General features: G+C 36.5%; 1 protein-coding gene across 12 annotated transcripts in view; it reads right to left on the bottom strand.

Annotated features, from left to right (window-relative positions):
- C2CD3 (C2 domain containing 3 centriole elongation regulator) overlaps positions 1-25455 on the bottom strand; it is a 148953-nt gene that overhangs the window by 81380 nt on the left and 42118 nt on the right. For 11 of the 12 annotated variants that reach the window (XR_004233249.1, XM_031961420.1, XM_023499725.2 and 8 more), the window contains 6 exons: positions 23507-23654; positions 19003-19154; positions 17246-17455; positions 9654-9766; positions 7062-7180; positions 5327-5446 (listed from right to left, as the gene is read on the bottom strand). Coding sequence is in view for 11 of the 12 variants with exons in the window: in XM_031961420.1 (XP_031817280.1) it covers positions 5327-5446; positions 7062-7180; positions 9654-9766; positions 17246-17455; positions 19003-19154; positions 23507-23654 (862 nt within the window). In the remaining variant the exon portion in view is untranslated. The remainder of the gene's footprint in view (positions 1-5326; positions 5447-7061; positions 7181-9653; positions 9767-17245; positions 17456-19002; positions 19155-23506; positions 23655-25455) is intronic. The other variant, XM_031961422.1, reaches the window with a different exon arrangement.

Here is a 25455-nt window from a genome sequence, read left to right as displayed (position 1 = left end):
TGCCATGTTTTAATGGGAAAAAAATGCCTTAGTCTCAAATGATCTATAATAAGAAAGAATTTCTACACTAAGTTTAACAATTTATGATTTATTAAGTGCTTATTCTAAGCAAGTATGTTATGTGGGCAGAACACAAAAACACAAATGAAGCATTTGTGCTTTTGAAGCAATTATATTTTCCTAGAATGTAGGGCAGAGAACAGAATAACTACATAGGTAAATGAGATATTATATAAGTTTGAGAGGGAGAGAAAAGATTAAGAACTAGGGAGGACTGTCTCACTGGGTGATCTCATCAATTCTTTTAAAATTCAGTTAACATGTTGATATAAGTGATTCAGATATAAATATTCAGCCCTGGTCAATTTCCTAGACTGCCATCCTGCATCACAAACTGCCTTTGGGTCATCTAAAACTAAAATCCATAGGCATCTGAGAAGATAACTCATTATGTTCTCCCCAAAACCTCCACCCTCTTTTGAATCTTTCAATCACTACTGGGTACACTGTCAGTTGACCAGGCTCATAATCTCAAGGTCTTTCTTAAATCCTTGCCTACACTTATTCCACATATAAATCCATGGCCAAATCTTGTTGCTTTGCCCTTCATAACAACTATATCTTTTTTCCTTCACTCAGACAGCCTCTACCTAATTCAAGTCCTCACCATACCATTTTACCTGGACTACATAATAATCTTCTAATTTGTATTCTTGCCTCACATCTCTCTCCACTCTAATCCATCATCCAGTCAATTGCTAAAGTGAATTTCCTAAAGCTAAGGTCCGCCCAGATCACCCTGAAAGGCCATACAGTAAGTTCTAGAGGCAAGATGGTTTAAGAAAAATCTAGGAAGACTTATATGAACTGATGCAAAATGAAGAGAGACAAATCCAGAGAACACTGTACATGATAACAGCAATACTATAACAATGATCAACTATGAAAGACTCAGCTACTTTGAACACCTCCTTGACCCAAGACCCAAGGGAGCTGCAAAGACTATTTTGGCAGAGATATAGAAGATGGATTGGAGAGAAAAGACATTGATGAAAAAAATTTTTATAATAAAAAGATTATTATAATAGTTCAGATGGGAAGTCATGACAAAATAGTCAAATTGTGGGTGGAGAGTAGAGATTGCAGGCATATTGTAGAGGTAGAACAGAAAGGAAATCAACAACCAACTAGATATGGTGGGAGGAAAGAAGGTGAGGAAGAAGAAAAAAAATCAGTAATTACTCTGAGATCATGAACTTAAATAAATGGGAATATTGTTGAGCCCAGAACAGAAAAAGTTGAAATCTGGGAAAGGTACAGGGTTAGGGAAAAAGATATGAATTCAAGTTTGGATATTTTGAATTAGAGAGGTTGAGAGGATAACCATTTGAAGACATCCCACAGGCAGTTGGCAATTCAGGAATGAATTTAAAAGAAAGACAGAATGGATTTTTTGGATTACTTATTATGTAAAAAGGATAGTTAAACCCAAAGAAGAAGATGAAATCACCAAAGTATAAAGTATGTCAATTAACAAGCATTTCACAAGCACTTATTATGTGCCATGCACTGTATTAAGACTGGGTATGCATGGGGCAGCTAGGAGATGCAGTAGTTAGAGCACCAGCCCTTAAGTCAGGAGGACCTAAGTTCAAATCTAGCCTCATACACTTAACATTTCCTATAGGTAGGTATATACAAAATACACACAGAGTCAATGGAAAATAATCTCAGAACTATACTAGCAGTTGAGGGAACTGAGCAAAGATTCCTACAAAGATGATATCTGAGCTGAATCTGGAGAGAACCTCAGAATTCTGAGATGTTACAGGTGAGGAGGAAAAGAATTCCAGGCAAGATGAACAGTCACTAAAAGCTACAGGAGATAGAGGACTCTGTGGGAGGAATAGTAAGTGGACAAGTCTGGTTATACTGAAGGGTGTGTGGCAAGGAAACACAGGAAAGAGCCAGTCTGGTGGCATAGCAGATAGAATGCAGGACTTGGAGCCAGAAAGAAATGAGTTCAAATCTAAGATGGACATGATAATACATACAAAGCAATCTATAAATGTTAAAGCCTTTGCTATTATCATAAAGAGCCTTAAATGTCAAAAAGATTAATTTATAATTGATTTATAATAATTTTTTATAATTTATAATATTCAGGGGTAACAGGGATTCAGTTTACTGAATAGGGGATTGACATGATCAGACCTACACTCAGCACTTGTGAGAAGAATATACTACACAAATAATGGTTTGCCTTAGGGAGACCAATTACAAGGCTTTGCAGTAGGTAGTCTAGGTGTGAGGAGATGAAGGCATAAACTAAGGCTGTTTGTGTAGATGACAGGGCACACACACACACAAGTGATAGGAGTATAACCATAAGATGTGAACAGAGAAACAACAAGATTGAGCAAAAGATTGGACTTTTAGGATGAGGAAGAGAAATTGAGGACGGCAATAATGATGTAAGTCTGGTTTATTGGGAGAGTGACATTGCCTTCAAAAGTATGTATTATTTGGAAGGTGGGAGACTCTAGGGGAGAAAGATGAATTCTGATTGGAAAATGGTACGCTGGAGATGTCTGAGAAATCCAAATGGTAGTTGGCAATGTAGAACTGTAGGCCAGGATAAGAATAGGGCTAGATCTGAAAATCTGCTCCATCATCAAGTGAGAGTAAATAAAGAAACAAGAAAAAAGTCTAGCAGACTCCTGGGGCACATGCAAATGTGGGGCTTAGATGAAGGGATAGTAAAGGGGACAGACAGAAGAAAAACCAACAGAGGAGGCAGAAAGTGGTCAACAGTTTAAAATTCAAAAACATATGTAAAGCATTCTGCAATCCTTAGAATGATATAGAAATATTAAATGTTGCAGAGAAGGACGAAGAAAAGAATGAGAATAGAAAAAGGACCATTAACTCTGGGAATAAAAAAATAAATGGTACCTTTGGAGAAAAAAATTTTCTTGAATGATACAGGCAACATAAGATTGCATAGGAGAGGAATGGAGGTATCAAATATAGATGGCATTTTCATAGTTTATCTGGGAAGAAGAGGAGGGATCTAGAATAATAGAAGAGGTCAAGGTAAGATTTGGACAACAATTAAAATTGTAGAAGTCTTGGAAGTATTTGTAGGCAGTGAGAAAAGAACTAGTAGATAGAGAGAATGTGAAGATTAGCGACTAGAGAGGGCAGTCTGCTGGAGGACATGGCAGGGCATGGGATCAAGGGTGCATGGAAGAGGAGCTGACCATGATATACAGAAGGGCCACCTCTTCATCAGAGACTTCAGTGAAGGAGCAGATGTTGAGGGATGGCAACAGAAGGATTAGTAAAGGAGGAGATAAGAAATAAAACAAAGGGAAGAGGAACTCTTGTGGAATGGCTTCTCTTTATTTTTCCTTTTTGTTAAAGTGGGAGGCAAGATTTTCAGCTAAAAAAGTGTAAGAGGGGATTATGGGAGAGACTTGACTTGAGAGGGAATAGAGTATAGGTAGAAAAGGGATGATAGCTCAGAAAAAACTGAGGGGGAGGTTTGCAGGTCAAAGCAAGGGTAATAACAGGATGAGAAGGCCTAAGGAGAGATGGAAAGATAAAAAAGGATGACCAGATAAAGGACTTTCAGAGTTCTTAACATGGAAGCAAACCCTTGTGAAGAGTGACAAGACTATGTCCACTCCAGCCAGAGGCAGAGTGGAGAAATGGGAAAGGAACAAGGAAGTAGCAAGCTGAGGTACTTGAGCACTTATTAACTTGTATGTTGAAGTCCTCTAACATGAAGATAAAATATAGGGGGAGAGGGAAAAGGAGAAAAAGGGAGAGGAGAGAGTGAAACTGAGTCAGCAAGGGGATTGGCAGATAAAAGCCATTGGAATTTGGATTGAATGATGAAATTTGAACAACATAAATCTCAAAGATGAGCAGCCTCAGGCTACTGAGAGATAGTGGAGAGGAAGTCTGGAAGTAGCAATGCGGAGCAAGGAGCATTCTGATTCTGAGGATGTATGAGAAAAAGTACAGGCAATATTGAAAGGGTGGCCATGGATGCAGTCTTATCCAGGGGAGCGAGGTCTCAACAATGCCAAAAGATGGAAGGATCAAGAAAAGTAGCCATATAACATGAAAAGAACTTTGTTAGTTTTGGAACAGATGTTACAGAGAAATGGAATGGTGGGAAGAACTAGAGAACAGTCCTGGGATAGTAGAGTTGAGGTAGACATGAATGAGGAAGTGGACAGGTGAGATTGACAAGTGGGATGGAACAAATGGAAATTGCTGAGGATAAAGAATATGATTAGAAAGGGAAAGGCCCGAAAGACAAAGTTAAGAGATTTTTTTAGAGAGCAGAAGTATGAAGCACAGGAGTATATAGTTTTGGGATGAGAATGAGATGTAAAGCATGACAGAGGTAAAATGGAGGAGATTCAGGTCATGAGAGCTAAGATGCTTGATAAACAGGATGTTCAAAGACAGTAATATGACTGGATCATCACAGATAAAGACAGGGCTTAAGTTACTGAGAAAGACCTAGCTAGGTACAGAACATCACAAAAAAAGAACAGCATGGACTAAGGCAAATCACAGCAATAAGGATTCAAAGGTGTAGAGATAGATACAAATGAATCTTGAAAAAGGTGAGATTACTGAGCAACAGCAACTAACCTAAGAGAGGTCTAAAAGAAGCAGTGGGAAGTATGGAGTATATTAATTCCTCTTCCCAAACCAGCATGTTGGGGAGAATGCGAACAGAACAGTCAGATGGCAAGGAGTGATGATTTATTTTCTAAAAGAAGACTTCTGCTGTTTGCATTGGCCTTGAAGTTTAATCTTTCTATGGATGCTCTCTTTCTCAATTATGGTGTGAGAGCTCCTTGAAGGTATGTACTGTTTTTTCTTTTTCTCTTTATATCCTCAGAACTTAGCCAAATGTTTGGCATACTGTAACCACTTAATATTCATTCAAAGAGCTAGGCTTATACAAACACAAAAAAGATGGGGGAAAGAATGATGTAATATGAAGGGGGAGTTTGTTAACAACAGAGGAAGATTTCAGAGGGCATAAAAAAGGGTTTGAATTTGAGGATGGATAGGATTAAGTTGGATAAAGATTAATAGCAAATAAAGGGAATTATATATTAATTAGAGCTATTGAGTCCCGAGGAGGCAATTAGAAAGTGGAAGTTTGCATGCAAATGATTTAGTTCATTGTTCAGAGTGGGGGAAAGATTTCTGGTAATGAGGGTCAGGAACATATATGGCAAAAAGCATTGATCCTAAGCAAGTATGCAGCAGATCTATCATAACATTTATGTACCTTGAGAGGTCCAAATGATGCCTGACTTTTCTCCTCCATGGGCAGCTGGCCACTGAAGGTTAGCAACTGTGAGCAAATGACCTCTTGCAGAGGAAGCACTGCTGAACCAATTAATTCTGCCTGAAACGAGGAATAAAGCAAAGCAGTGTTAAACTTCTAAAGGTCCAGAGAAGATGTTACACTATAAGTATAAATAAAAAGATTAGGAGAGGAAATTAAATTTTTTTGATCTGCAAACATATATTTCAGAAATATAAGAAAAGACATATCCCAAACTAAATTTACCTTTCACTCCAAAATTTTCCCATCTTCCTTATTTTCCCTATTTCTTTTTCTCCTCCCAACAAATTTCAAAGACAATCACTAATGATTGCATTTCCTTTCAAAAATTCAATAAATATTTAGTAGGTGATTATAATGAATAAAGTCATATGCTTGATTTAGAAAGATGGAAAATAACATCTGTCCTTAAAAAATTTACAGTTTAACAGGGTTTTTTTTGAAGCGTGCATGGGGGATAAGAGATGTACATATATTTGAAGTCAGTATGGCATTTGAAAGAGCAGCAGACTTGGAGTCAGGTAACTAGGATTCCAATTCTGGCTTGATGGCATACCCTACAGGTGTTACATTGGACAAATCACTTAAATATCTTTAGGCCTCAGTTTCCATTCTTGTAAAGTAAGGGAGTTAGGCGAGATGATTTCTGATATCCCTTTCAGTAATAAATCAGTGATATTAATAATATTTCATATAGAATATAAGGAGAAGTTCAGGAAATGCGTTATAAAAATTTTTGAGGAAGAAAAAGATCACTTTTAGTTGTAAAGATCTGAGAAGGTTTGTGACAAATAAGTGACATCAATCTATTTTTTTAAGGTAAGGATTATTTACTGGACATTTCTGAGAAGAATTTAAAAACCTCAACAATTTGAATAGGGATGGGAAGAGGAGAGAGAGGTAAAGAATCAGCCTCAACTAAAGTAACTTTTTTTTTTTAAATTATAGCTTTTTATTTACAAAATATATGCATGGGTAATTTTTTCAACATTGACCCTTGCAAAACCTTCTGTTCTAATTTTTCCCCTCCTTCCCCTAGATGGCAGGTAGTCCAATACATGTTAAATATGCTAAAATATGTTAAATCCACCATATGTATACATATTTATACAATTATCTTGCTGCACAAGGAAAAAACGGATCTAGAAAGAAAAAAAACCTGAGAAAGAAAACAAAAATGCAAGAAAATAATAACAGAAAGAGTGAAAATGCTATGTTGTGTTCCACACTCAGTTCTCATGGTCCTCTCTCTGAGCATAGAAGGCTTTCTTCATCAATGAACAATTGGAATTGGTTTGAATCATCTCATTGTTGAAGACAGCCATGTCCATCAGAATTGATGATTGTATAGTCTTGCTGCCATGTATAATGATCTCCTCATTCTGCTCATTTCACTCAGCATCAGTTCACATAAGTCACTCCAAGTCTCTCTGTTGGTCATTTCTTACAGAACAATAATATTCAATAATATTCATATATTATAGTTTATTCAGCCATTCTTCAATTAATGGGCATCCATTCAATTTCCAGTTTCTAGCCATTACAAAAAGGGTTGCCACAAAATTTTGCACATGTGGGTCCCTTTTTAGAGATCTTATATCTTATATTTTTTGGGATATAAGCCAGTAGTAACACTGCTGGGTCAAAGGGTATGCACAGTTTGACAATGAAATACCTTTTTCTGTGTGCTTCTCTTCATGTATATTTTGAAAGTGAGATCAGATTTCCACCAATATTCTATCATTGCTCCATCAAAATGTATGGGGAACACAGATCGCTGCTGAAATTTTACCACTGAAATGGAAATGAATAAACAAATAAATAACGTATAGACATGTGTTTCCCAGTATAGGAAATGAAGTTCCCTCTTTTTCTCCTCAATCCTTGTTGCATTCTTCTACTTCTAATCCATTCTATATATTAATACCAGATTCAACTTCTTAAAGCCCAGTTTTGATTATGTTACTTCCTGATCCCAAATTCCTTTACTAGGTCCTGTGACTTACAGGATTAACCCTAAATTTCTAAGCCTAATATTCAAAGTTCTCTACATTATAGCCCAGGGATCTACAAACTATTAAATTCTAGCCACTGCTCATGGCCTATACACAAGCAAATGGCAAGCCCGACTGGGTTCTATTGTCTACAGATCCTGATCTAGATCTAAAATAGGTTTCCTGTTATCAAATGTTCCTCACTCCCAATTAATCCCCTTTCAAGTTTAAGATTCCTAAGACCATAGGGCTGCAGGGGACCACAGAGGCCATCTAGTCCAATCCATAACGTCACACGGGTGGTAAGTGGTATTTGACTTCAAATCTAGCATTCTTTCTATTGGAACAATTCTTATTTTAAAGAGGATGAAGATGAGGTCAGAGAGATTCTGCTAAATTTGACTATTTACCTTTCCTGTGTTTGGCACCCTTATAACTTTACTTAGGCCTGTAATGGCTTTAAAACCTCAACCCCATCTACACCAGGTGAAATACCTCCCATCTGGAGAAATCAAGTCAATAGAACAAATTTAGAAAGCACAACTAAGTGTTGTAGGTTCCAGCAATAGTGAGACAAAAATGGAATATTTACTGCTCCCTTAAAAAGCCTATGCTCTACTGGATTAAAAAAATGTAAATATGCAATAACATAATTTCAAGAGAATGAGATGGTAGTAACTAAGGGGATCAGGAATGACTTTTTAGGAGACAGGTTGCACCTGAGCTATGCTTTGAAGGAAACCTTGGACTCTGTGAAAGAGAAGTGAAGGGGAGAGCATTCCAGGCTGGGGAACACTTGCACAAAGCAAAGAGATGAGATAGGTAATGCAATGTAAGGAAAACATGTATGCCCTGGGGCATGTTTTGTACAGAAAATGTAGCAGCGACATCTTGTTAAATTTGTTCTGTTTGGTCCTAGAAAAGCTTTCATGTTTGTTATTTTTCTAATACAACATCACATCCCAAATTATCACATGGTTGTTGGACATTTTGAACTGGATTGTCATCTAAACATCTCAAATTCAATTTGTCAAAAACAGAACTCATTCTCTCTCCAAATCCAATATCTTTCCAAATTTTTCTATTATTGTCCTTCCATTACCCAGATTCACAACCCCAATGTCATATTTAAATCTTTCTTCCTCATTCACATATCCAATCAACTGTCAATTCTGCTGACCAAAGCTACTAAGTCTTTCAAAGATGTTTTATCCTGACAATACTGTTAATGTACAAGCTGTTCTGGTCCTAATTCCTTCACTCAGCCATCAGTTTGCACAAGGTTTCTCAGATTTTTCTGGAACTACTTCCTTCATAATTTTGTTCAACATACTGGTATTCCATCACATTCATATATCACAACTTTTAAAATCATTCCTTACTTGATAAGACATCCCCCCAGTTTCCAATTCTTTGCTACCTCAAAAAGAGCTGTTGCTATGAATAATTTCGTACATATGGGTCCTTGTTCCTTTCTTTGAACTCTTTATGATACAGATCTAGTAGCAACATCAGTGGATCACAGGATAGTACAGTTTAATATTCTAGCATAGTTCCAAATTGTTTCCCAGAACAGCTTGATCCGTTCACAGCTCCACTGAACAATACATTAATGTACCTATTTTCTCACAGCCCCTCATCAACTCTGGGAATCAGATCAGACAGAACTCAGAGTTGTTTTAATTTGCAATTTTCTAATTATTAGCGATTTAGAGCATTTTTATCCCATGACCATTGATGACTTGAATTTCTTCATTGTTCTCATAATTCTTATTCTTCATATTTTTCTTATTCTTATAAATTTGAATCAGTTCCCTCTACATCATTAGTTTTATTAGACAAACTTTGTGGAAAGACTTTTTTCCCTCTATTTTCCTTGCTTCTAATTTTAGCTGCATTAGTTTCATTTGTGCAAAACTTTTAAAATTTTATATTATCAAAATTGTCCATTTTATCCTCTGTAATCCTCTCTATCTTGTTTGCTTGTCTTCCCCTATTTAGAGATCTGACACACAATTCCTTCCTGCTCCACTAATTTGATTATAATGTTACTTTTCACATTTAAGTCACACACCTATTTGAATTTGTCTTAATATATGATATGGATGTTGCTCTACAACTTGTTGCTGAATGATTGCCTTTCAGTTTTCCCAACAATATTTTAGGCAAGGCATTTCCAAAGAGCTATCAAAAAGTCAAATAGGGGCTCTCAGATGCAGAATTTCTTCCAAGTTCAAACCCTTCCTTGAAACGAAAAGAGATATAATCCTTACCTTCTCCTGTAATTTTACTGGAAGCTAGTCGGACAACTTCTGTGGTCACTGAAATCTCTTCTGTGTCACTTCTGGAAGCATCAATAGGAAATTGGTATTCCACAAAGAAAGTACTTAAGGAAAAAAAAAAAGATGATTAAAAAATCCCTAAAACTTTGATTTTTTTTCCCCTAAATTAAAAAATTGCAAGCTCATTACCTAGGGAAGGGGAAAGAGAATAAGTATTTATTAAGTGCCTACTATGTACCACATGCTGTGCTAAGCAGAGATTGATTTTGTTTGATTCTTATAACACTTTGGAAGGTTTTATAATTGAGGAAACCAAGGCAGACAAATGTGAAGTGACTTGCCTAGGGTCCTACAGTAAGTGTGTGGGGGAAAATATGAACTCATACTTTCCTAATATTAAGCCCAATACTCTCTCCAGTGCACTATCAACTGCAGTTAACATGATTTACCTCACTGCATTGTTGTGAAAGCACTTTGCATAATTTCAAAAACTCAAATATTTTCTTTGTGATTTCAGCTCTGTAGGTAGTATCTCTTCTGATGCAGTTCTATTTCCTTCTGCCTCAGTAGATCCTTTAATGAACTGCTAATTGCCAAAACAATTTAGATAGACAAACTTCCAATGGTGACTAAACTGGCCTTTAGACATGCCCATTAGGTTAATATTCAACTCCTTTCTAAGCTAGTATGACTTGCTAGATGTTAAATTCTATTGTTAGTCTTCAAGTACAAGATGCCCAAATACCAGCTAACAAGTTGGGTGTAGAAAGGCTCATGAACCTGGGTACTCGAACTGATACATTTTTTACTCCACAGGAATTCTCAAAAACTCTCTAATGGGTGTTGGTAGAGAATATACCCACATGGATGAAACTGTAGCGACAGAGATTAAGACCAGATCTCCCAACTCCCTGTTCAAGAGCTTCCTAGTTGTCACTGGGTGGTTAGGGTATGGAAAAGGCCTTTACAAAAATAGTCCCTGTGCTTATGCCAGATGACTCCAGACAGCCCAGACCTAACACCACTCTCAAGGATATTCCCCTCCTTGCCTACTTCCCTAGCTCTAATAGCCAGAAGGGTCATCTTTTCCACTTCAATCCCATTCCTTTGCTTCCTCCACCACTCCAGACCACATCGAGGGTGGTTTGAAGGGAAGCACTGTTCATAGGGATTGTTCTTTGCTCCCCTTCCAGTTGTCCTCCAAGATAGAAGGACGCCATTCCCTTTTGCCCCTCCATCAGGGATGCCCCAGGGAAGACCTTACAGCTCAATCATGTCTGTTGAAACCACACTAGGATACATTGCAAGTCACTAACTTTGAACCTTCAGATAACCATGCCTACCTGTTTGAGTTAAGGTCTTCAAGCCCTCCCATTTACCTTGCTGCCATGACCTCCAGACATGTGACTTGCTAATATACCTTTAGGAATTTTGGAATTTTCTATGGGTTCTAGTTTTGTTTTTTTTTTTAACATGTGTACCTCCAATTGAAGCATTATTTCCTTGAGAACCTAGCTGTCTCATTTTTTTCTATTTATGTTTCCATTGTATAATTTATTCATTCACTAATGTGAATAAATGGGAATAGATGACACATACAGAATATAAGAAAGGTATTGTTAGAGGGGAAAATTATTCAGGTGGCTGGAGGAACCAAGTCTTCATGGGATATGAGCTGAGTCTTGAAGGAAGCCAGAGTTTGGAAGCGAGAACATTCCAGGCGTGGGGAATCATTCTAGGAATGGGGGACAGATGATGTAAAGGCATGGAAATGGAAGGTGGAGTACTGTTCACATGTATTAGAAAAACTTTAGTTATCCCTGGGCCACAAAACATATGAAGGATAATACAAAATAGGAAGATAAGAGGGACCAAGTTATAAAGATCCTTAAATGCTAAACAAGGGACTATACCTCAAAAAGCTAGGATAGACTAGGCTTTGTCAGGACTAACATGATTTTAACTTCCAAATGTATGTTCAATAAATGATATCCAACCAGTCACTAAATCCTGTTAATTCAACCTTTATGATGTCTCTGGCTTCTATCGCCTTTTTTATTCTTACTGGTACCACATATTATAGGAACCTTTTTGCTTTAATCATTTCCATTAACTGATCCATACTTCACCTGTTGTTGAATTGTTTTTCTCTTTGAAAAGATCTAGTGATGTAATTCTTCTGCTCAAAAAAAAAAATTCCAGCAAAGTGTGAACTCATTAGCCTAGATCTAACATTATCCAAAATCTGGCAAGACCTTATCTCATAGTCTTCTCTACAGTCTCTATGTTTTAGCCAAACTGGGGTTAGTAACTATTTTATAGACATTTTCTGTACTCCAAGTTGGATGGTGAGAAGTTCCTTTGCTAGGATCAGGCTCTAATCAAAAGTCGGTATTATTTTCAATCTATCTAATTCCTGGTCTATTCTCCTCCTTTCTTTTATGTGATTGGATGTAATAAACACATACTATTTGTGGGGAGGGAATAGGAGGAAAGATGGAGGATTACCATGGATGTTCAGATAGAGTTACTACAAAAGTAAATCTCTAACCTAAAGTTGAGCCTCACACAAATCCACAAATTTCCTTCTGCTTTGGATTTGTGGAGGTTGGGATTGTTCTTCAGTGTTAATCCACAAAAGATTGTACCCTGCCATGTATTCTCTCTTCTGCAGATTCAGTTGTATTTACTTCATCCTGTATAGAATATTGTTTTATACAAGTTGGAAAGTTTTGAAGAAGTTACACTACTCACACTCACCATTTTAAATTTTTATTCTTCTGAGACAATGCCTGGCATAAAACAGGCATTTAATAAATGATGATTAATGACAACCTATATTTCACAGCCTTAACAATGAAAGCTGACATTTATATAATGGCGTTTTAGTTTACATTGCATTTTTATTACACCTTATCTCATTTAATCCCCTCAACTCTGAGTGTTAATTGCTAGGCATTAGGGAAATCGCTCTAAATCTGTTTTTTTAAATTCCCATTTCACATATGAAGTAACAAAGATTTAGAAGAGTTAAGTGATTTGCCAAAATCCCAGTTAGGAAGCGTCGGGGGATGGATCAGAACCCAAGTTTCTCTTGAATCCAAGTTCTGTCCTCTTTTCACTAAATTACAATCTCTTTTTCATGTGTAGCTTTACTGTGAAAATATTGATGCTAAAAAGATGGGCTGTGGCATCAAGTGCTTGTTTAAGATGACTTAAAACACTACTAGACTTTCTGAATGCAATCCTACCTACTTATTCTTGCAGCCCTCATCGGGATGTTGACTGAACTGTTAGGAAAATTAAGTAGGAAATCATGCCACAGTTATGTCAATACTTCTGTTACCTGCTTGTGTCTTAGGAAGATTTAGCCTTACTGAAATTTTATCCTTAGCTTTCTAAATATTTTCTCATGTTATTGTTTATTCTACTAGTTCAAGTCAGTAAAGATTAAGCTTTACTTCTGCAAGACTGTAATCAGTGTGAGGCTTACCAAGATGATGGGGAAATATATCTAGAAGGGTGGATCCCACCTACACACACTCTCTCCCCTTCTCTTTCTCAAAAGACCCATTAAAGCAGCCTGGAGGCTGAGTAGATAGAGCACTGACCTCAGCGTCAGAAAGACCTGAGTTCATGTGACCCTGTTTACCTGTCGAAGCAATTTACTTTATGAGCATATCTGACTATATCACTCTTCTACTGAACACACTGGGGTGTCTTCCCATTGCTTTTAGAATAACATACTTTTTCTGTTTAGCTAAAGGTTTTCACAATCTAGCCCCAGCCCATCTTTTTGACTTCACTGCCCATTCCCGTTTCTCCCACCTTTTATTTCTCAAACACAACACTCTATTTCTTTTTCCATGAAATTGCATTAACTGTGCCCAATGACAGAAAGTGAGCCTTCTTTACCTTCATCTCAGAGTCCCTCTCTTCCTTAGTCTTCAACACAAAGCTTTTCCTGATTTCCTCCTCCTGAAAGTCTCCCCCTCTTTAATTAATTTGTATATATTTATTAACTTTATATTCTTGTTATATACATTTTTGTATGTTTTGTTAGCTTTCCCATGAGAAAGCAAGTCTACTGACAGCAGAGATTGCTAAATTCTTTATATTCATATTTCTAACACCGAGTACAAGTGTTTGGCACATAACAAATCTGTTAAAAACTATTGCAGTAAATGGACTATCACCTCTCACCTTAGCAATATGACCAACACAACTCAATTTCTGATCATACATGTGCTATATATTTATGCCTCATTTAATGGACAAGTCAGCACTGATAATATCCACAGCATTCCTTGGCCTCACTTGCTATTTTAATTCTTTGAAGATTAAGGTGTTTCATGACCTATAGCCAAGCAGTATCATGAGAAGAGTAATGGTATTTAAAAAAGATGAATTTCTGTGTCAGTTTGGGATCGCTTCAATTGCTATACAATTTCCCAAAGGCAATTCAGACCTTTCTCTTTTTCCTATTCAATTCTGGGTCCAGTTCATTAACCATATCGAGTACCTGTTCAATATTTCTATAATGAAGGATAAACTCAAAGGCTTATTCATCTACATGCAAGTCACTTGGGATAGTGCACATTTTTAAACTGAAAACGAAAAACAATCAGATTTTGTATACACCAGGAATGGGTAAAAAAGTTCGGATATTGTTTGTTCTAATAATACAAATAATTAAAAACAAATAATCTCTTAACATGTTTCAAGTTCACAGTACTTTCCAAAACTGAATTTATTAGTTTTTCTACCAAATTAGCTTCACATTGCTCATTTACACCTCCCTCAAATATCCAATCCATCACTAAATCGTGTTGTTTCCACTTTTACAAACTTATATGACTTCTTCTCTCCTCTGATCCAACCACCCTAGTATAGTCTCTCATCTCATGCCTGAACTACTGCAATAGACTACTAGTTCGTTTCTGGCTTCTTCACTCAGGTGTTAATGTAAAGATCTTACTATAATATTAGATGCTAATGTACAGATCTGATTATAATATTCCCCCTATTCAATAAAGAGAAGTTTTTGTCTTTTCTTCCTATTTTCTTCAGGAATAAACATAAAATCCTTTAGCTCCTAAAGCCCTTCAGAACCTGTCCCTTTCTTATCTTTACAGACTTTTTACATCTTATTTTCCTCCATATGGTCCAAGTGACATTGGTTTCCTTTGCTGTTCCTTGCAAATAACATTATTTCTAACTCTGGGCATTTTCACTAGCCATTCCCATGTCTGGGATGATCTCTTCTGATCTCCACCTCCCGGCTTCCCTAGATTCCTTCAAGTCACAGCTAAAGTTCCAACTACTTCAAGAAAGTTCTCCCAGGAATCCTTAATCTTAGTACCTTCTCCTTTTGAGGTGATTTCTAATTTATTCTGTACCTTTCTGGTTTGTACATAATTGTCTGCAGATTATCTCACTCATTTGAATGTGAACACCTTGAAAATGGACCACTTTTTGTCTATTATTATATCTCTTGCACTTAGTGTGGGACACATTAAGTGCATAATGACTGCTGACTTCAAAGGTTAAGACTCAAAGAATTATACAATCTCACATCTAAAAGAGACCTCAAAGGATAATGGATCTAACCTCTATTAGAAGCATGTAAAAAGTGTTGCTTTTTACTCTCCCAAATAATTAAACATATATTTATTGAATGCCTATCACTACAGAACACTGGGCTATATGGTAGAGGAAATATAGAGATACAGAAGAGAGGCTCCCCATCCTCAGGGTATTCAGTCTAAAAGATCCCCTTTTAAGGCATGGATAAGGCATGGATACAAAGTTATAATACAACATAGGACAAGAAAAAATATTATACTATTTGAGAAAGGAAAGATGATTTTCAACTGAAGTAGATCAAGGAAGGTTTTAAATGAATACCAATAAAGTCACAACACTCAAGAATTTTTAGAACCCTTAAAATTAGTGCAGCCTTTAGGAGATTTTCTAGACTGATTACTTGAAACCAAAATCCCTCTGTTCTGATAAAGTCCAGTTTAGATTGCATCTTGTTCATGAAGACTTCATGGATCTCCAATGAAAGAGATCTGTTCCTACTAAAATACTACTTGTATACTCAAAAAATCACAGAGGGATGTCACAGGTCATCCAGTCTAAACTGCAAAGAAAAACCCTTTGACAAGTGGTTGTCATCTAATTTCAAAATAAAAATCTTCAGTGAAGACGAAATTCACAACTTGCTTTGCCCTATTACATTTTCCCTTATACTTGTGATCCCATCTTCTCTCCTATATTATACTGTAAGGCCCTTGAAGCTGGAACTATTATTTGCACATTTCTGACCTCAGATTTTAGGGACAGCTGGATGATGTAGTGAATAGAATGCTCACCCTGAAGTCAGGAAAATCTCAGACACTCAGAGCTCTGCGACCCTGGGCAAGTCACTTAACCCTGTTTGCTTCAGTTTCCTCATCTGTAAAATGAGCTGGAAAAGTAAATGGCAAACCATACTTAATATCTTTGCCAAGAAAATCTTAAATGGGATCACAACTGAACAAAAACACAATTCTCAGATTTTAGCATATAATACAGACTGAATAAATTTGTAGCAAAAGAAAATTACTTCTTTTCTAATTCTTGATGTTGGTTTAATTCAAGACCTGTTAGTTTAAATATAGGAGCCACAATTAAAGGAATAACATAAAAATATTAGCATGGCAATCTTTCAAAAGCAGCATGTCAAATCTACATAATTTTCTGATTCTATCATTGGTAGCCTGCCCAAAATTCTTCAGTGGCTTCTTATTATTTCCAATTCAAAGTCCAAACATCCATTAATCTGACATTCAAAATCTTTCATAACTGGTAGGAAATTTGAGGATTCAGTTCAGTCATCAAAGAAAGATGCTTACTACTATGTAGGATGTCATGAACTTTTCCAACCTTCATACCTTGGTTAATACTGTTACAATAGCCGATTACCCATTTTTCAAGATCCAACTCAAATGCCACTATTCCCCTATTTCTCAAGTTTGAGTTAATAAATAATCTTTTCCTACTTGGAGCTCTCAAAGGAACTCTGACCTTTCTTAGACGCTTACCTTCTGTTTTTATAGTTGTTTACTCAAGAATATGTTTTCCAAAGTTAATTTCCTTAATAGCATATACCTCGTCTTTTTTTGCCTTATTTCCTTTGTGTCTTGCACATAATAGGCATTTACTAAATGTGTGTTAAATAAGTGTCAATTCTGGCAAATCACTAAGTACTATAGCACCTTATTTTGGTTGGCTTAGCCCTCCATTCCTGCCTTGGCCTTCCTACTCCCCTCCCCTTCCCACCTCCCCTCTAGCCTCGGGCAATTTGGGTTAAGTGACTTGCCCAGCATCACACAGATAGGAAGCATTAAGTGTCTGAAGTAGATTTGAACTCAGGTCCTCCTGACTTCAGGGCTGGTGTTCTGTTCACTTATGCCACATAACTGCCCTGGCCTCCTACTTTTACTAGAGTGATGTGGAAATGTCTTAGAAATACTCAGCTTCAGCCTCCCAGGGAAGGCACAGGAAGGAGAGGGAAAGAACAAGGAATCTAAGCATACCGCTTTTTGGCTGAGCTTGATCTGGGTGGTCTGGCAGGTATGCCTGTTTTGCCCGGGGTCATCTGGGGACTCTCTGGGGGTACTCCCAGAACGTCAATGACAACTCTGGCTGAGCGAATTCGACTCAACAGGGCCAGTCTATCTAAATTCAAGGTGATTACTTCAGTTTTTCTAGGACTCTGTAAGTGTGTTGATTGCACAGCAGAATTTCTGAAAAGAGTTTAGAGAATTGGGTTATTATTTTAAGTAATGTACTTTGATTAAAACAAACAAATAAATAAAAACAGAAAAATTTTTTGTCACTAACAAATAATCAATGTTTTTATGTACAGCAACTCATGAAGAATGTCTACTTATGTGAAGAGAGTCTGACAGCTACATTAATAAATAGAGTATTGATGAAATCATGGATGCTTTAAGCATTGAAGTTATCAAAACTCAGGACACTTGGTAAACCTCTGTGCAAAGTCATTCAACTAATTACCAGCCAAACTGGATCACCAGTAATGACTTGAACTACTGCCTAAAATCTAATGGCCTTTATTCTCTGAGCTGATTTCCCACATAGGTGAATCGATTAGCCCTTACCAGTGCTATTACAGAGTGTTACAGAGTAAGTTTTTTACTCACACAAATTAGAGTATTTCATTTTTTGCTTCAGCATGTTAGAAGAGAAAACCTTAATAATGTCAATAACTTAATCTTTTTATAGCATTTTATATGAGGTAATGTGTGGAATGTAACTATTCTATGGACTCTGGACTCAGATGACCAGATTCAGGACTAGGCTCTGAGGTTCATGATCTCTGTGGCATTGGGCTAGACATTTAGCTCCCTTAGGATTCAACTTTCACATCTATAAAGAGGGACTCAACCAGATAGTCTCTGATAATACTTCCAGCTTTAAATTTCTGATCCAATGGACCTTGTCAATGTTAGCTTGAAACTTAAAGCACTCTAAAAAGGACTTTCTTCAAAACCCTATGGCAGGGGTCCTCAAACTTTTTAAATAGGGGGCCAGTTCACTGTCCCTCAAACTGTTGGAGGGCTGGACTATAGTAAAAACAAAAACTTTGTTTTGTGGGCCTTTAAATAAAGAAACTTCATAGTCCTGGGTAAAGGGGATAATCGTCCTCAGCTGCCATATCTGGCAGCTGGGGAAGGGGAGGGGGAGGCGGCAGGAATAGTGTGAGGACCCCTGCCTATGGGATAAGTAGCACAATAATTATGACTAATCTCTGATTGGTAACAGCTTTTCCCTACATACCTCAATATTTTGTTGTGATTTTTAATACTTTGCATGATAATAATTTCTTTATCTCTCTCCATAACATCTATGGTCTTTGAGGACTGTGTTTTGTACTTCCTCCCATTGATTAGTAAATCTGAGAGATGGGATTTGAATTGAAGTCTCAGATTCAAAAATGCTGAACTCCTATTTCACTGAACTGGCTTTTAATCACAGAAAATAACATCTGAAAAGGATCCTAAGGTTCATCTAATTTAGTCCTGTTGCTGCTATTAGTACTATTACTACCAGCATTCATGTTACACTTTCAGATTTGCAAAGCATTTCACACATCTTATTTGGTCCTAATAACAATTCTATATAATAGGTGCTATTATTATCCCCAGTTTATACATGAAGAAACTGAGGAAGAAAAAGAGGGGAAGTGATATTCTCAAATTCACATGGCTAGCTAATGCGATATAGTTCTCAACTCGGTTATTAAATAAACATTCACAGAGAGGCTCACTTGGCTTTCTTTCCCATTGCTGTCTTCTTTGGACTATGATGACCCAAATTCACTGCCTTGGGATTCTGGGCAATACTTCTTGACTGGACTATTTTCTCAGGTGGTATTTTGTCATCTTCATTGTGAACATCACTCACACTGGAATCGGCTTTCTTCAAATGAATATTAGAGAAGAAAACAAAAAAAAGAAAGGAGAAGTTAATTTGGAGCCAATAATCAATTTTCCCAGAAACTGCTAAGCTTTTCACTGGGTAACTAAAGCAAAAAAGATATCTAAACAACCTAAGGGATTTCTGCCGTACATTATCACTTGCTATTTATAATCAGTCTTCAGGTTATACTTTAGTACCTCTACACATTTAGTTCATGAGAGTCAGTTTCCAAAATAGACACCTTGATTAAAAATTGATTCTCACTGGGGCACACTTATTCACTGTCATAAGGTGTCCTCAAAATACCTGGATGAAAGAAATAATGGGTGCTTTCAGTACAGGATTCTCAAATATGCTGCTGAAGTAGAATGAGCTGATCAAGTATACAGGCAATATTCTATCTATCTCAGAGTAAGAGCGGTACAAAGGAATTCTGGACCTGGAATCAAGAGAGCTGAATATAAATATCTACTCCAACAATGACCAGTTGTGTGGGTATCAGAAAGTTATTCCGCATCTGAGGATGCTTCCTCATCTATAAAATGTACTGCTACCACCTACTTCTTGACATGCCTTATATATTCCTTATCTTAGTCATGCTGTTCCCTATTTGTCACAGTCTTTTTCTCCTCATCCTCTGAAATCTAAAGGAAAAGCCATCTCCTGCTTTATCTCCTCAGTCATTATGGACCTCTCCCCTCAGACCTCACATGGCATTATTTTGCATCTTTCTGATGCATTTTTTATATATGTCACTTTTGTTTGTTTTATCTTCCTACAGTAACAGTGCTTAAAACTTTTTTGTGTCATAAACCCCTCTGAGTGGTAGTGAAGTCTTTTCAGAAAAATTTTTTAAATGCATAAAATAAAAACTATGTAGTATTACAAAGGGAACCAATTATATTGAAACAAAGATGTAATTTTTTTTCCTGTTCAAGTTCAAGTTCCTCTGAAATCAATTCAAAGCCCAGTGAACTCAAGGTTAAGAACACCTATATTAAACTGCAAATTCTATGCGGGGAGCAATTTTTGCTTTATATAAGGTTTCCAATCTCTCTCAGTGCCTAGAAATGAATTATGCACATAACAAGTATTCAATAAATATCTGTCAAATAATGAATATTTATTAACAATCACTTTCTATATCTATCTAGTTACCAAATACTATCTTTTTTCCTTCCCTATGTATTATGTTCAAAGCACTGTACCATGCAATTAATAACTTTTCCCTTTCATTCTCACTATTGTCACTCTCATTCATGCCCTCATTATTTTATGCCTAACTTAACAATATAGCTAGCTTCTAGTCTTCACAATCAGTAGCCTGACATAGTAGAAAGAGCACTGGACTGGGCATTAAGAGACTTAGGTCTGACCTTAGGTAAATCATTACCTTTATGCTGTACCTGAATTACCTCACCTTTGAGATGGAAAAAGTTAGGCTACGTTACCTTAAGGTCCCTTCTATTTATGATTCTATAACACCATATGTCACATACACACACACACACACACACACAAAAATAAATAAATACTTTTAATATTCAAAAATTGCTGATTTTATCAGTATGGTATTCATCCTACTAACAAGGAAAAGTCACCGCACACATATATACTTACATACACATACATATAAAAGGAGTTTAATGATTTGCTAAGGCTAAAAAATCCACACCCTGATGAAATCAGCTCACTTTCCCTCACCAGGCCACAGATAAGGAGAACGTCCCAAAGCTTATACTACTATATTAGTTATCAAGATTCTGCCAAGTTATGATGAGGAATCAGAGGAAGAAAAGTTAGCAGATTAAATTTTCTGTCACATTGCTCTTTACTTAAAAACATCAATGTTCTTTTAAAACATTAATATTTCCAGAAAACTTGTCCTAAAACTTGTAGGGTAATTTAAGAATTAATTTCCCCATTTTTACAGATGAGGACACTGAAGCTAAGAGAGGGAACGAATTGTCCCTAATCACAGGGCTGATCAGTGGCGGAGTTTTGATTCCAAGTCCAGGGTTCTTTCCATTCCGTCAGGCTGCGCAATCCAGTTTCAACTCACTTTACTGCACTTTTCTCAGTCAGACCGGTCTCTTTATTTCCCCTGAATACAACTATATTCTCTTGTCTGCAGGCTGGAACATGCCATTTCTCCCTTCACCAACCCAGAAAAGAAAGTCATTTCCTCTTTTTCAGGTTTTCTGGTTAAGTAATGCAATTTATAGGGTTATTTTTGTCATCTTCTACTTAAGGATCATTACCATAACAAAACAGAAAAAATTAAGGTTGAATTAAATAATTCCTATCATTCCTTTTAGCACTAACATTTTATGCTATCATGATCTCAGAATAAGAGAACAAAGACTCAAATTTAGACCAAAGGCTCAAATATTTCATTCTGGATCCAGGGTAAACCTGAAGCTGCACATATTTATCACAGAATGTAACAGTGGAAGGCACCTCAAAATCTACCTAGTACAAACCATACTCAATCTCGGAATATCCTCTATACCAGAGGTCCTCAAACTATGGACCGCAGGCCAGATACAGCAGCTGAGGATGATTATCCCCCTCACCCAGGGCTATGAAGTTTCTTTCTTTCTTTCGGACATTTGGACTTTTATTTTATTTATTTTTAAGTAACTTTTTATTGACAGAACCCATGCCAGGGTAATTTTTTACAACATTATCCCTTGCACTCACTTCTGTTCCGATTTTTCCCCTCCCTTCCCCCACCCCCTCCCCTAGATGGCAAGCAGTCCTATACATGTTAAATAGGTTATAGTATATCTTAGATACAATATATGTGTGCAGAACCAAACAGTTCTCTTGTTGCACAGGGAGAATTGGATTCAGAAGGTATAAAGAACCCAGAAAGAAAAACAAAAATGCAAGCAGTTTACATTCATTTCCCAGTGTTTTTTCTTTGGGTGTAGCTGCTTCTGTCCATCCTTGATCAATTGAAACTGAGTTAGATCTCTTTGTCAAAGAAATCCACTTCCATCAGAATACATTCTCATACAGTATCTTTGTTGAGGTATATAATGATCTCCTGGTTCTGCTCATTTCACTTAGCATCAGTTCATGTAAGTCTCGCCAATCCTCTCTATTCATCCTGCTGGTCATTTCTTAAGGTTTCTTTATTTAAAGGCCCACAAAACAAAGTTTTTGTTTTTACTATAGTCCGGCCCTCCAACAGTCTGAGGGACAGTGAACTGGCCCCCTATTTAAAAAGTTTGAGGACCCCTGCTCTATACCAATGCCACAGACGATGATGGAGCTTCTGCCTAAGCACACAATTATCTCAGCAAAGGAATTACATGAAATCAAGAGTTGATATTAAAAGAGGAATTCTAGGAAGTTCTAAGAGGGATTTTGATAAGCTAGCGCATATCCAGAGCTGGATACTCTGGATACCCACTATCTATTCACTGTGGCACCGAGCCGCCCTGACACACAGATTAAAGCTACATCATAGAATGCACAGCTGATAGAACTGAAGATATTTAGCCTGGAGAATGCGAGGCCTGTTATCTGAAGGGCTGCCTTGTAGAAGAAGGATTGCATTTTTTCCATTTAGTCTCAAATGGCAGAAATCTGCTCACTGGATAAAAATTACACGGAGTCGGATATCATCTTAAGAAATCCTAAAAGGGGTAGCCGTTCAGTAATGGAATGTGTATCACAGAGTGAGTTATTACTAGAGAAGGCTGGCCAAAGGATAATCACTTGCTGGAGATTGCAGAAAGCAGATTCTGTTTAGATATAAACAGGATAAAAGGGCCTCCAACGTACAAAAGATATGTGCATTAAATTATCTTCCACAAAGAGAGTCTATGACAATCTATTTTTTGGAAAAAACTGATAAAATGGAAGAAGTGAACCAGAAGTCAGAAGAGAATCTTAACTCTGCCACTAAGCTTGATGCTAGAGAAAGTTATTTCTCCTTTCTAGGTCTATTTCCTCATTTATAAAATGAGGGGGGATAGATAATCTATAATGTGACTTCTGTCTTTTAACAGTGGATGATTTCATAATTTCATATTATTGTGAAATTCTATTATGAATCTATTATTCTATTATGAAATATCTAACCTTCTAGCCACCAAACCACATAGCAAATACTACATGTAACCAAGATAGTAAGAATCTATGGGTATGATAATAATACTCCACTCATACTCTGATAATGATGTCTCTACAATTACCTTCTGAAATAAATAACAAAAGCATTATCCTCAATTTATAAATGGAGTTGGAACTTGAACTCATGTATCTCTCAGAGGTTATTAGTGCTGTATCCAAGATAGAGATATCTCTTGGAAGAATTTTCTCCAGGACAATCAACTTACTGATGTCATGTAAAACAAGTTCTCCAGCAGACTTAGATCATATTGAGGATCACTCAGCTCACTGCTACAGTATGCATCACTCCCAGGTGAAAGGGATTCAGGAGGGGAACCTAAACCATCCCAGTAATGCCTGGAAGACTTGTCGGCACTGTGAGAAAAAAAAATAAAGAAAACAGAAATGCTTTAAAAGAAGATTTATTTGAGATCTGTTTCTATTAGTTAAATAATTTTTCTAGTAGTAAATAAAATTTCTAGTGGGAAAAATTTTTTTCCCACTAGAAATAACAATTACTCCATGGTATTTTATATTTACAAGAACTATGGAACTCATTATTTAACATAATCTTCTCCACAACTCAGTGAAGAAGGCATGATAGGAGTAATGATTACAAATTATGGGTGACTTATTCAAGGTCACATAGCAAATAAGCTGTGAACTCTAGAGTTAGAACCAAGTTTTCAGACTAACCTTTCCTCTTGCCAATAATGTCAAAATTCTTAGGGCTCACATATGATTAGAAAAGAAGTAATTCATTGGGAAAGTATCTTGGTATTCATATCTGACAGGGGACTAATATCCAAGACATATAAGCAATTTATAGAAACCATTTCCCAATAGTTAAATGGTCAAAAGTTTGAATTAAACAGTTCTCAAAAGAGTTACAAACTATTCATGTTCATATAAAAAATGCTCCAAATCCCCAATGAAAAGAGGAACGCAAATCAAAACAATACAACATGAAATACAACAGAAAATTGGCATATGATAAAAGAAGAAAATAGATGTGTCCCAGGTGTTGTTGACTGATTCAATTCAATTCCTTTTCATGCTTACACAAAAGAACAACTTTAAAAAGAAGCCAAATCCAGGAGTTTCAGATCAAAGAAATAGTAGTGCTAGAAGCCAGAAATTAAGAATTCAAACCAAGAGTCACAGTTAGGATCAAACATAATTTCATAACTATCACCAAAAAGGAGGAAAGAAAGTAACAGGGCAAAAAGGTAGGCAGGCTGGAAGGAAGGAAGAAAAGAAGGAAATGAGGGAAGAAAGAAATCACATACTATGTGCCAGCACTGTGCTGAGTATATTATAAATATTATCTCATTTGATCCTCTAATTGGGAGGCAATTGTTATTAGTATCATTCCTATTTTACAGCTGAGGAAATTGAGGCTTAAGGAGATTAAGTAACTTATTCCAGTATCATGTGCATGGATGTGTATGAGGCCAAACTAGAACTCAAGATTTTCAGGCTTCAAACCTAGCCTTTTATCCACTGTACCATTTAACTTCCTCTGACAATCAAGAATGACACGCAGCAAATATGAGTATAATTCAACAAGGGGAAAAAATGGATCTTTAATGAAATATAGAACCTTCCAAGCATTACTGATGAAAAATCCAGAGATGGCTGGATGATTTGAAATGCCAATACAGAAGTCAAGAGAAACACACAAAAGTAAACAATCATAAGGGACAAAAGGATAACTAATACAAGAAGATAATACATGTATCCCTTGAGAACCCTATAATTAGAGATTCTAGAGGACTTAGAAATAGTTTTCTTATGTTCTGAAGATCTTAAAAGAGTGGAAAAGGAAAACGCTGGAAGAAAATGGGAAAAGAAGGTTGGGGAAAATTACTTCATAGTAAGGAAATGTCAAAGAGACCTTTAATTTAAAAAAAAAAGCAACAAAGGATAAAGGCTCTGTTTGGGGGCTTTAAGTGAGGTAACAAAAGAGGAGAAAGATCAGGAGATATTTGGAATACTAGTGCTGAGCTCATTCTCTTATAGAAAGAAGTGGAAAGCATAAAGATGAAAAAGAGATATTGAATCGATATATTAAACATACAGGAACCAAATGGCACAGCCTCTAAATAGTTGAAAAGTTAAATGAATTAATAGGGAGAAACAATAAAATATAATAGTAGGGGTTCACCTCACTGAA

This window comes from Sarcophilus harrisii, chromosome 3 (assembly GCF_902635505.1).
Source record: "Sarcophilus harrisii chromosome 3, mSarHar1.11, whole genome shotgun sequence".
In the NCBI taxonomy this organism is placed as follows: domain Eukaryota; kingdom Metazoa; phylum Chordata; class Mammalia; order Dasyuromorphia; family Dasyuridae; genus Sarcophilus; species Sarcophilus harrisii.
Note: the sequence above shows the minus strand (reverse complement) of the source record. Positions and strands in the feature narration are given on the sequence as shown.